The sequence below is a fragment of the Dipodomys merriami genome, unplaced genomic scaffold (assembly GCF_024711535.1).
Source record: "Dipodomys merriami isolate MVZ:Mamm:240054 unplaced genomic scaffold, mDipMer1.0.p SCAF_6, whole genome shotgun sequence".
In the NCBI taxonomy this organism is placed as follows: Eukaryota; Metazoa; Chordata; class Mammalia; order Rodentia; family Heteromyidae; genus Dipodomys; species Dipodomys merriami.
Window position 1 is genome coordinate 71801615 of NW_027206179.1, and position 13125 is coordinate 71814739.

The following is a 13125-nucleotide window of genomic DNA, read 5'->3' on the forward strand; positions in this document are numbered from 1 at the left end:
AAATATGTTCACATTTCAGATAATTCAGCAAATGTAGCTGAGCCCAGATCAATGCAACATCTTGACTGTACTATGAACTCAGGGAATCTCCTGTCATCTTGGTCCTTTGAATTCATATGGGGAAAGAAAACAATAATGTTTTACTCATTCCTCATTATCATCTGCATCTGTGGTGGGTGCAGAGTTGTAAGGATCATGGGTTGAAGCAGGCACAGCAAGCAAGTCCATGAGACTTTTAGTAATGGGACTTGAACTCAGGGGTGTTGGGAGCCAAAAGTTGAGTCTCTCAACATAATAGGCTTAACTATCTCACTGGAACATCTTAAGGCTGAGTTTACAGAATCCCACCTTTTCATCACACCCTAAGTAAACACCCTGCAGTGCTAAAGACCACCTTTTCACCATGCCCTAAGTAAACACCCTGCAGCTGCTAAAGACCGACCACCTTTTTCACCTTGCCCTAAGCAAACATCCTACAGCTGCTTTGGCCAATGAAAAAGCTTCCTTAATGGCCAATGATTCCAAGCATATATATACAGCTGTGTGAAAAATAAAATTTAGCAGCAGTAGCAGCTTGATCAGAATCCCTGTCTTGCTGTCATTCTTTGTGTCTCTTGTCCCTTCATTCCTTCTCGCTTAGGTTCACTGCCCTCGTTGAAGTCCTGCGGGTCGGGACACAGGGGCTGGGTGCTGTCCCTGAGCTTCTTTGTTCAAGGCTAGTGCTCTACCACTTTGAGCAATAGCTCAACTTCTTATTTTTCCTGCCTGGGCTGGTTTTTTGTTTTTTGTTTTTTGTCAGTCATGGGGCTTGAATTCTGGGCCTGAGTGCTGTCCCTCAGCTCTTCAGCTCAAGGTGAGCGCCACTTCTGGTAAGAGTTTCACGTACTTTCCTGCCTAGGCTGGCTTTGAACCTCGATCCTCAGATCTCAGCCTCCTGAGTAGCTAGGATTACAGGCGTGAGCCACTGGTGCCCGGCCTGGGCTGGCTTTGAACCATGATCCTTGTATCTCATCCTTGTATCTCTGCTTCCTGAGTAGCTAGGATTACAAGCATGAGCCACCAGTGGCCGACTTGTATCTCTAATTAACTAGTAAAAAGTGGAAAGTGGAGCTGTGGATCAAAGTGGTAGAGCAAAAGCCTTGAGCACAAAAGATCAGGGGCAGTGTCTAGGCTCTGAGTTCAAGTCCCAGTACTGTCACAAAATAAATAAAATAAAATCACCTGCCTGGGAAATCATACTCTTTTGCTGAATTTACTACTGCTGTCTCACTGGTCCTAACTTTATTTTTATTTTTTGCTTCCCTTACCTCTGGTGCCTATACCTATTTCCCCCTTTTTCTTTTCTTTTTCCTTTCTTTTTGTTGGTTGTGGGGCCTGAACTCTAGACCTGGGCACTGTCCCTCAGCTCTTTAGCTCACGGCTAGGATTCTATCACTTGAGCCACAGTACCACTTCTGGCCTTTTCTGCTTATATGGTGCTGAGGAATTGAACCCAGGACCTCATGCATGCAAGGCAAACACTCTACCACTGAGCTACCTACCCAGCTGGTCCTAACTTCTTGCTCTCTGTGTTTATCTTCCTTAAACACAACTACCACTGATTATGATCTCCAAAGGATATACTCCCCCCCCCCCAAAAAAAAAAAAACAAAAACAAACAAACAAAAAAAACTACCCCTGGATCAAACAAAATCTGAAAATCCTGATGTCACAGTGACAAAGAGCAAGGGCAAAGACTCCTGAACAAGGCCTATTCTCTACACCAACAAGAAATAGCCACTGACTGACTTTGACTCTCCATTCCCTTTTAAAAGAAGTTAGGTACTTTAAGGAGGAGTGATGGATAACATTTAGCCATTATTGATGGGAAAATGTAAAAGGGAACTTAAAGGCACTAAATAATTCACCTTAATACCTTAATACCCATTCATAAAAATGAAACAAAATGCTAGTACAGTGACACCAACCTCCTACTGGAGGATTGAGTTTAAGATCAGCCTGGGCAACAAAGTGAGATTAATGTATGTATGTGCTTATACAGTATACACACATATGTATATATATACACTTATGTATATATATATATATATATACACACTGCCTATGTTCTTTTTTTTTTTTTTTTTTTTTTGCCGGTCATGAGGCCTGAACTCTGGGTCTGGGCACTGTCCCTGAGCTCTTCAGCTCAAGGCTAGCGCTCTACCACTGGAACCACAGCACTTCCGGCTTTTTCTGTTTATGTGGTGCTGAGGAATCGAACCCAGGGCCTCATGCTTACAAGGCAAGCGCTCTACCACTGAGCCACCTTCCCAGCCCGTACTGCCTATGTTCTTAAATTTACAATGTACTTAAGTTTCTATAAAGATTTTAGTTTTTGCTGGTACTAGGACATGAACTAAATCCTGGGTATTGTTCCTGAGCTGCTGGGTCACTAGGATTACAGGGCATAAGCCACTAATTCCTGGCTTCTCCTAGCCTTTTTTTTTTTTTTTCTGGTGATGGCTCTGGGGGCCTGAACTTGGGCCTGGCCACTATCCTTGAGTTTTTCTGTTCAAGGCTAGCACTCTACCACTTGAGTCATAGGTTCACTTCCAGCTTTTTAGTGGTTAATTGGAGATAAGAGTCTCACAGAGTGGCTGAGAATGTGGCTTAGTGGTAGAGTGCTTCCTTAGCATGTATGAAGTCCTAGGTTTGATTCCTCAGTACCACATAGACAGAAAAAGCTGGAAGTGGTGCTGTGGCTAAAGTGCTAGCCTTAAGCAAAAGAAGCTCAGTGACAGTACCAGGTCCTGAGTTCAAGCCCTAGGACTGACAAAAAGAAGAAGAAGGAGAAGGAGGAGGAGGAGGGGGAAGAAGAGGAAGAGGATGAAGAGGAAGAGGAAGAAGAAGAAAAAGAAGAAGGAGAAGAAGGAGGAGGAACAGGGGAGAAGGAGGGGAAGAAGAAGAGGGGAGAAGGAAGAGAAGAAGGAGGAGGAGGAAGAAGAAGAAGAAAGAAGAAAAAAAGAGTCTCACACTTTGCTGCCTAGGCTGGCTTCAGATGCAATCAATCCTTAGATCTCAGCCTCCTGAGTAGCTAGTATTACAGGCATGAGCCAGTAATCCCTTGCTTCTCACAGGCTTTTTGTTGTTGTTGTTCTAGTCCTGGAGCTCTGGGCCTGGACATTATCACTGATTTTTTTTCTCGTTTAGTGCTCTACCACTTGAGCCACAGTTCCATTTCTGGCTTTTTTAGTGCTTAATTGAAGGTAGAATCTCCCTAACTTTTCTGCCCGAGCTAGCTGGCTTTGAATCTTGATCCTTCGATCTCAGACTCCTGAGTAGCTAGGATTGCAGGCTTAAGCCACTAACACTTCCAGCTTTTTATAGTTTGTGGTAAGAGTCTCTAAGACTTGTATAATGGGGCTGAGTTCCATTCTGTGGCTCTCAGCCTTTTGAGTAGCTAGGATTACTGGCACAAGTCTCTGGTACTCAGGTAAAGTAAATTTCTTAGGAATAAAATTACATTTTAAGACAGGTGCTGAGCCGGGCGCTGGTGGCTCATGCCTGTAATCCTAGCTACTCAGGAGGCTGACATCTGAGGATCGCGGTTCAAAGCCAGCCCAGGCAGGAAAGACCGTGAGACTCCTATCTCCAATAAACCAGCAGAAAACCGGAAGTGGCGCTGTAGCTCAAGTGGTAGAGCGCTCGCCTTGAGCTGAAGAGCTGAGGGACAGCGCCCAGGCCCAGAGTTCAAGCCCCACGACCGACCAAAAAAAAAAAAAAAAAAAAAGACAGGTGCTGGTGGCTCACACCTGTAATCCTAACTACACAGGAGGCTGAGATCTGAGTATTGTGGTTCAAAGCCAGCCCCGGCAGGACAGACGATAAGACTCTTTATTTTCAATAAAGCACCAGAAAACTGGGAGTGGGCTGTGGCTCAAATGGTAGAGCACTAGCGTTGAGCTGAAGAACAAGGGACAGTACCCAGGCCCAGAGTTCAAGCCTCCAGGATTGACCAAAAAACAAAAAAAAAAGTATATTTTAAATTTTAAAAAAGTATTAATTGGAGCTGGATACCAGTAGCTCATGTCTGCAATCCTAGCTACTTAGGAGGCTGAGATCTGAGGTTCATAGATAAACCCAGCCTGGGCTGAAAAGTCTATGAAACTCTTATCTTCAATAGGCTACCAAAAAAGCTAGAAGTGAAGCTGTGGCTCAAATGGTAGAGTACTAGCCTTCAGCAAAAGAAGCTCAGGGACAGTACCCAGACCTAGAATTCAAGCCTCAGGACTGGCCTACAACAAACACACAAAGTGTATTTGACTTTGTCATGTTACTTTCCCATGACATCAGACTATTAGTAGGTGCTATATTTGTTATTTCCACTTTAAAATACTTAGGTAATTGATCCCTGTTCCTAGCATTTTTCTTGTTTGTTTTTCAGGTAGAAAATTCTGAACTTTTTCCAGTTCTTGATTCCAGCATCTTTGGGATTAACAGCTGTGTGTCACCATGCCTGGCCTCACTTAATTCTAATGTACTTTTTCAGAAGTATATAAGGATATATATTGGATCTATAGACGAGCCAGATCACATTAACTATTTGGTGACTTCAGACAATTACTTTGAAATGCTTTATGTACAGAGTAAACACAATTTTTTTTTTTTGTCGGTCCTAGGGCTTGAACTCTGGGCCTGGGCACTGTCCTTCAGCTCTTCAACTCAAGGTCAGTGCTCTACTACTTGAGCCACTTCTGACTTTTTCTGTTATGTGGTGCTGAGGAATTGAACCCGGAGCCTCATGCATGCGAGGCAAGCACTCTACCACTGAGCCACCTTCCCAGCCCCTAAAAACAACCGTTTTAAAAAATGTATTAAATGTGGTTTTGACCATGTGTGGTAAAGAAATGAGTAAAAAAGCCAGGGGCCAGTGGCTCACTCCTGTAATCCTAGCTACTCAAGGAGGCTGAGATCTGAGGATCATGGTTCAAAGCCAACCCCAGCAGTTAAGTCTGTGAGACTCTTATCTCTAATTAACCACCAGAAAACCAGAAGTGGCCTATGGCTCCAGTGATAGAGTGCTAGCTTTGAACTGAAGAGCTGCGGGACAGTACCCAGGCCCAGAGTTCAAGCCCCACAACTGAAAAAAAAAAAAAAGAAAGAAATGAGTAAAAAAAAATAAATTAAAAAAAGCTGGGAAGGTGGCTCAGTGGTAGAGTGCTTGCCTTGCATGCCTGAGGCCCTGGGTTCGATTCCTCAGCACCATATAAGCAAAAAGAAAGCCAGAAGTGGCATTGTGGCTCAAGTGGTAGAGCGCTAGCCTTGAGCTGAAGAGCTGAGGGACAGTGCCCAGGCCCAGAGTTCAGGCCCCATGACCGGACCACCCCCCCCAAAAAAAAAAAAGCTGGGTGTTGGTGGCTCACACCTATAATATACCTCAGGAGGCTGAGACCTGAAGATTGCAGTTTGAAGCCAGCTTGGGCAGATTTATCTCCAATTAACTACCAAAGAGCTACAAGTGGAGCTGTGGCTCAAATGGTAGAGTGCTAGCCTTGAGCAAAAAATCCTCAGGGATAGCACCTAGGCTAAGTGGAAGCCTCAACACTAGCACTAAAAAAAAATCAAAAAATCAAAAAATCAAAAGAAATTTTAAAAAAGAAATTCTAATTATTTATTTTTGTGCCAGTCCTGGGACTTGAACTTAAGGCCTGAGTGAGCTGTTCATGAGCTTTTTTGCTCAAGGGTAGCACTCTACCACTTGAATCACAGCTCCACTTCTGGCATTTTGGTGGTTAAGTGGAGAAAAATCTCACAAGACTTTTCTGTCCAGACTGGCTTCAAACCACAATATTCAGATCTCAGCTTCCTGGGTAGCTAGACTACAAGCATGAGCCACTGGTGCCCAGCTTCAAAAATTAAAAAAACTAAATACTTTTTGGACATTATGGAGCTCAGCTGATGTGGAGTACTCAGTCAGCACCACATTAGTGCCAGTTGTATTTTAATCTGCCTCCCCAAAAGCAAAGTAAAAGTTAATGTGATTATTATAGGTGATAAAGTTAAAATTTTAGTTTTTTTTTTTTTTGTATGTCAGTGGTGGGGCTTGAACTCTGGGCTCAGGTGCTGTCCCTCGGCTCTTCAGTTCAAGGCTAGCGCTCTACCACTTGAGCCACAGTACCACTTCCAGTTTTCTGATGATGGTTAATTGGAGATAAGAGTCTCACGGACTACTTTCCTGGCCGGCTGGCTTTGTTTGTTTGTTTTTTGGTCGGTTGTGGGGCCTGAAATCTGGGCCTCGGCACTATCCCTCAGCTCTTCAGCTCGAGGCTAGCGCTCTACCACTTGAACCATATCATCACTTCCAGCTTTTTCTGCTTATGTGGTGCTGAGGAATCAAACCCAGGGCCTCATGCATGCAAGGCAAGCACTCTACCACTGAGCCACCTTCCCAGCCCCTTAATATAAATATTTAAAATCAAAGATTCCTAAGAATCTTTCATTAGTTGCTAGATGCCTCACAAATAGAAGGCTTTCTTTTTTTTTTCCTTTTTTTTTTTTGTCAGTCGTGGGGCAAGAACACATGATTTATTTCTGACTGTGTTGGTGACAGCACAAAAAGGTAATCTGAGCAGTGAACCCAAATTGTTCCAATACACGCTAAGAAGAAAATGTCACCTTTACTATTAGATGTTATTCTAATTTCAATTACAATATAATTCTGAGGCTAACTATTCAGCATTAACATTAGATCCAGCAGGTTCTGATGAACTGGCTCTAAATCTGAGGGATTTCCAAGACCTTCCACCCTTGCTAAAATTTGATAATATGCTAGAAGACTTGCATAACTAAGAAAGCTCTATATTACAGACTGATTGCAAAAGTTATAAACCAAGAACTGCCAAATGAAGAGATGGGCAAGGTCTTAAGAGGATTCCAAGCATCATCCTCTTGGCATACTGATATGTTCAACAACTAAGAGGATACACTGAGCTCTTATGTCTAGAGATTTCCAGGATTCCATTTCATAGGCATAACTGATGATATCAATGACCACATGACTAAATTCAATCATGCCAATTCTCTCCCCATAAATTTGAGCTACAACCTCTTTAATCACAGCTCATCATCAAATATGTCCAAGGGTCTAAAAAATAGCAAAGACATGGGGCTGGGAAGGTAGCTCAGTGGTAGAGCGCTTGCCTTGCATGCTTGAGGCCGTGGGTTCGATTCCTCAGCACCACATAAGCAGAAAAAAAAGCTGGAAGTGGCGTTGTAGCTCAAGTGGTAGAGTGCTAGCCTTGAGCTGAAGAGCTGAGGGGCAGTGCCCAGGCCCAGAATTCAGGCCCCACAACCGGACCCCCCCCCAAAAAAAAAAAAAAAAAAAAACAGCAAAGACATTTCTAGTACTCAGAAAATTCTAAGGATATATCAGATTGTTCCTCTGAAGAACCAAGAACAAAGGCAATTTTCATGTGCTGAGGAACACCTTATGGTCTTTTTTTTTTTTTTTTGTCAGTAATAGGGTTTCAACATAGGGCCTTGAATTTGCTCAGCAAACAAGAATCCATGCCACTAGCTCAGGCCTTTGCTGGTTAATTGAAGATGGGAGTATTATATACTTTTCAATCCAGGATGGCTTCAAACTACAATCTCTGAATCACATTTATTAATAGCCACCTGAGTAGCTAAGATAACAGGTGTAAGCTATCAACACCCAACTTTTTCCTTCATTTTTACTGGAGAGTGAACTTCATAATGGTAGGAAAGTGCTCTAACAAAGAACTACATACCTTAGCCCAAAGTAGTAAAAATTATTAATTTTACTAACTTTTAGCCTTTTATGACATACTAATTTTTTTCTTTTCTGCCAGTACTGAGGCTTGAATTCCAGGTCCTGTACTCACACTCAGCATTTTTGCTCAGGGCTGGCATTCCACCATTAAAGCCAAGCCACCAATTCTGATATCCTAACACCAGAAGATTGGTTATCTTAAGGAACAGCAGAAGCTGAGTGCAAGGTTCATGCCTATAATCGTAGGTACTTGGGAGGCTGAGATCTAAGGATCCTGATTCAAAGCCAGTCCAGACAGACAAATCTGAAAGACTTTTATCTTCAAGTAACCACCAAAGTCAAAAGCAGAGCTGTGGCTCATGTTAAGCCCCTCTACATGTACACACACACGTACACACACATACCAGGAAATATTACTTTCGTTGAAAGAATGATTAAACTTAGGTTACTAGGATACATTCATTTAATAAAATTAATGTCCAACTAACCCCCAGAAAACCAGGTGTGGAGCTCAAGTGGTAAAACAACAACAAAAAAGTTAAGGGACAGTGCTGATAACTAAATTTAAGCCCTAGGAGCTAAGGGACCGTGCCTAGGCCCAGAGTTCAGGCCTTATGACCCACAAAAAAAAAAAAAAAAGCTGTAACATGAAAAACTTGACATTATTTATCAGTATAAAATTTTAAATTTTAAAAATGAAAATGAGAATTTCTGGAAATTTGTGTCTATCACTGTGACTTTGATAGCTTCCTAAAGTGGTGGCATTTACAAAATCTGTTTCTCTCTCAGTAAATCATAATTTTTCAAATAATCAATTCATAATGACACTAAATCATAAAAAGGTGAAAATTTATGTATTTTACTGAATGGCAAGTTTTATAGGAGGTAGGCACCAGTGTCTCATGCCTATAATCCTAGTTACTGAGGAGACTAAGATCTGAGGATCAAGGTTCAAAGCCAGTCTGGGCAGGAAAGTCCATCCAACTGTAATCTCCAAGAAACCACCAAAAAGCCTCAAGTAGAGGTGTGGCTATAGAGGTATGGTTCAAGTGGTAGATGAACTGATGACTATCTTTTAAAATTTTAAGATAGTCTCACTATGTAGCCCAGGCTGGTCTCAAACTCATAATTCAATTGCTTCCCCCGCTTCTAGTGCTGAAATTATAAATGTGTCTCACCACATCCCAGCTAGGAATTGTTCTTATTCAATCCAAAACATGCGAGTGTAGGTGTGTGGGTGTTGGTATTAGGGCTTGAAATCAGGGCCAGGACACTGTTCCTTAGCTTCCCCCCCCCCCCCAAGGCTGGTTCTCTACCACCTGAGCCAGACCTCTTCCAACTTTTGCCTGGTTAATTGGCAATAAATAGTCACTTGGACTTTTCTACCCCACCTAGCTTACAACCTAGAACCTCAGATTTCAGCCTCCTGAGTAGCTAGGATTAGAAATGAACCATCAGCATCCGACTTGACTTTTTGTTTCAATTTGATCAGAACAAGACTATCACATTAAACAAATTCAGTATTGGGCTGGGAATGTGGCTTAGTAGTAAACTGCTTGTCTAGCATGCATGAAGCCCTGGATTTGATTCCTCAGTACTACGTTAAAAAAAAAAAAAGTCAGAAGTGGTGCTATGGCTCATGTGGTAAGAGTGCTAGCCTTCAGAAAATAACATGTTCAGGGACAGTGCTTTGGCCCTGAGTTCAAGCTCCAGGACTGGCCAAAAATAATTTTTTTTTTCAGTATAGTTCTGACTTAAAACCAAAAAAACTCAACTTTTAAAATCAAGCAATTTAAACTAGATCTAGACCCAGAGGATCACAGCTGTTAAGGCCAGCTACTTGGAATGAAGATCAAAAGGATTTCACCAAGGCAAAAAGTTACTAAGAACACCATAATAACAAGTAAGTTGAGCACAGTGATACAAGTAGGAAGATAGTAGTCCAAGGTAAAAACCCAAGACCATATCTGAAAGACAACCAAAGTATAACAGAGCTAGGGGGGAGGGGGTGGGTGGGAGTGACGCTTAAGTGCTATAGTGTACCTCAGTTCAAAACAAAACAAAACAAAACAAAAACAAAGGGGCTGGGAAAGTGGCTCAGAGGTAGAGTCCTTGCCTCGCATGCATGAAGCCCTGGGTTCGATTCCTCAGCACCATACAAGCAGAAAAAGCCAGAAATGGCGCTGTGGCTCAAGTGGTAGAGCGCTAGCCTTGAGCTGAAGAGCTGAGGGACTGTGCCCAGAACCAGAGTTCAAGCCTCACGACTGACAAAAAGAAAAAACAAAAAACACAACAATTAAAACACCTAAAATCTGACAGTTCCCCCAAAGTAAACACTACAAAAGCAAAAATGAGCCAAGTACTGGTGGCTGTCACCTATGATCCCAGCTACTCAGAAGGCTGAAATCATAGTTCAAGGCTACTCTGGGCAGGAAAGTCTGTGAGACTCTTATCTCCCATAAACTACCAAAAATAAAAAAAAATCCCAAGTAGAGCTGTGGGTAGAATGTAAGACTTGAGTACAAAAGCTCAGGGACAGCACCAAGGTCCTAAGTTTAAACCCCAGGATTCATCCCTACCACCTCCAACACACACACAAAGTAAAGCCAGGTATCAGTGGCTCACACTTGTAATCTGATAATACTCAGGAGACTGAGATCTAAGAGGATCATGGTTCAAAGCCAGCCAGGGTAGGGAAATCTATGAACTTTCATCTCCAATTAAGCATCAAAAGAGCCAGAAGCAGAGCTGTGGCTCAAGTGGTAGAGTGATAAGTTGAGTACAAAAGCTCAGGGACAGTACCCAGTTCAAGCCCTAGGACCCGCACCACCTGTAACACCTGTACCACCTGCACCATCTGTATCACCACCACCACCACCACAACACACACAAAAAAGTAAAAATAAAAAAAGTCAAATTCCAAACTTACAATATTAAAATCCAACTATAATATTACTTTATGTTTTCAGTTTATAATTTGTGACACTATTCTAACTTATTTGTTTACTAGAAGGACTGGACCAAGGGCCTTAGGTATGCTAAGCGTGTGCTCTATCATAGAGATACTATGCCCTCAGTCCTACCACTTTTATATTAAAATAAGAAAGAATAATCATAGTACTTATAAAAATCTTCAATTAAAATACTTAATATAAACCATATTAGATAAGTAAACTTACTCAAACTTCAGACCAAATATACTGTTCAGGTATATTAAATATCCTGTCTTAATTGAAGGCCCTACAAATTAATTCATTAATAATGTAATAAGGGCTGTAATGTATCTTAATGGGAGAGTGCTTGCCTCGCATGCATGAAGTCCTGGGTTCAATTCCTCAGTACCACATAAACAAAAAAATCTGGAAGTAGCGCTATGGCTCAAGTGGGTAGTGCTAGCCTTGAGCAAAAACTCAAAGACAGAGCCCAGGCCCTATGTTCAAGCCCCAAGACTGGCCAAAAAAAATGTAAATAAGCTGGCAGTGGTAGCTCATGCATAATCCTAGGTACTCAGAGACTAAGATCAAGGTTCAGAGCCAACTTAGGCAAGAAAGTCCATGAGACTCTATCTCCAATTAACCAGCAAAAAGCTGCACGTGAAACTGTGGTAAACTGTGGTATAGCACTAGCCTTCAGCACAAAAATTAAGGGACAGAGCCAGGCACTGAGTTCAAGCCCAGTACCAGGACACACACAAAAAAGTAAATAGATCTGAATACTAAAAAGAAGAGCTATAAATTTGCTTAAAGTAGAAGTGAAATAAAATCATTTACTGCTTACCAGGATTATGATGAGTTGTAAATCTTCCATTCTGAAACACATCTCCTGCGATATTCATTCTACCAGGATTAAAAGGTCTTACTCCAGTCTTGGTCTGTGAAGTTAAAGATGGGGTGTATGTTTGTATATTAACACCAAAATTACTTGACTGAAGTCCTTTAGCGATATCTCCCAAGTTGGTATTCTATAGTGATGTCATGTGTGTAATCATATGGGCTTACACCTGTTTCTAAGGTTGTACCATTAATAATATGTATTTCAGAGTCAATTCTGAAGTGAAAACACTATTACCCATTTCTGCATTTACCTTACTTCTTGAAAGACTGGAAGTGGAGAAATCCAAATCTTTGATACTAGTTTTAGTTCCTGGAAGTCCCCATTCAGTAAAAGTGGAACAATTTTTCTCCTGCCCCTCATCTGTTTCTATGTCCTCTTCATCATCAATAACAATTGTGTCACATATATTTCCCTTCTGAGGAGGTAAATCTCTTGAGGAAGGCAAAATTATAGTATAATTTCCTTGTGGCTTTTCATGTTTTGATGATGCCAACAAAAAGTTTCTTTGATCGGCTATTCCTGGAGCAGAAATTGAAGGAGGGTGTATAGATTCAATAAAAACAACATCATCATCATCGTCCACTGAAGTGTTTATAGATCTATTGACTAAAGGACTAGTTGGATGACCAAATGAATTTCTTATGTCCATGATACCAGCTGCCATGGCTGTATTCTCTAATACATCAGCAGACTGATCAGTCAATTCTAATCCTCCCACTGAATGCTTATCCATGCCAAAGAATCTGTAAGAGAATAGAAAAAAGTTTTATTACACTTTTTTTTTTTCATTTTACTGCATTGAAACAGCATTCGTAAAATTTTCAAATCTTTGGTAGTTTGTAGCCAGGTACTGGTGGCTCATGCCAGTAAGCCTAGCCATTAGGAGACAAAGATCTGGAGTATTAAGGTTCAAATCCCTGAGACTCTATTTTCAAAATAACCATAAGGTAGGGTTGGGGACAGGTAGGGGAGAATGATGGAAGAGATGACATTGATCAAAACACACTTTACTCATAAATTGACATGCTGAATTAAAACTCCTTTGTACAACTACTTAAAGCTAATAAAGAAAACAAAGATAACTATCAAAAAGCAGATCTAAGCTAGGTGCAGCAGCTCATGCTTGTAACCCTAGCTACTTGAGAGTCTGAGATCTGAGGATCAAGGTTCAGAGCCAGCCCAGGCAGGAAAGTCTACATTTTTTGTGTGTATGTGCAGGCATGCATGTGTGTGCATGCATGACAGTCCTGTGGCTTGAACTCAGGACCTGGGCACTGGCCCTGAAAGGCTTAGCATTCTACTTCTTGAGCCACAGCTTCACTTCCAAATATTTTTTGGTGATTAATTGAAGAATCTCAAGAAATTTTCCTGCCCAAGCTACTTTTGAACCTTGATCCTTAGATCTCAGCCTCCTGAGTAGGTAGGATTTCAGGTGTGAACCACTGTGCTGGGTTTGTCCATGAGATTCTTCTCTCCACTTAACCTGCACAAAAGATGTAAGTGGACCTGTGGCTCAAGTG

General features: G+C 41.6%; 1 protein-coding gene across 6 annotated transcripts in view; it reads right to left on the reverse strand.

Annotated features, from left to right (window-relative positions):
• Positions 1 to 13125, reverse strand: part of Zmym5 (zinc finger MYM-type containing 5) — a 37278-nt gene that overhangs the window by 12987 nt on the left and 11166 nt on the right. For all 6 annotated transcript variants that reach the window (XM_070003151.1, XM_070003150.1, XM_070003149.1 and 3 more), the window contains exons 3-4: positions 11856 to 12348; positions 11549 to 11642 (exon numbers count right to left, since the gene is read on the reverse strand). In XM_070003151.1, coding sequence (XP_069859252.1) covers positions 11549 to 11642; positions 11856 to 12338 — 577 coding nt within the window. In that variant the 5' untranslated portion in view covers positions 12339 to 12348. The remainder of the gene's footprint in view (positions 1 to 11548; positions 11643 to 11855; positions 12349 to 13125) is intronic.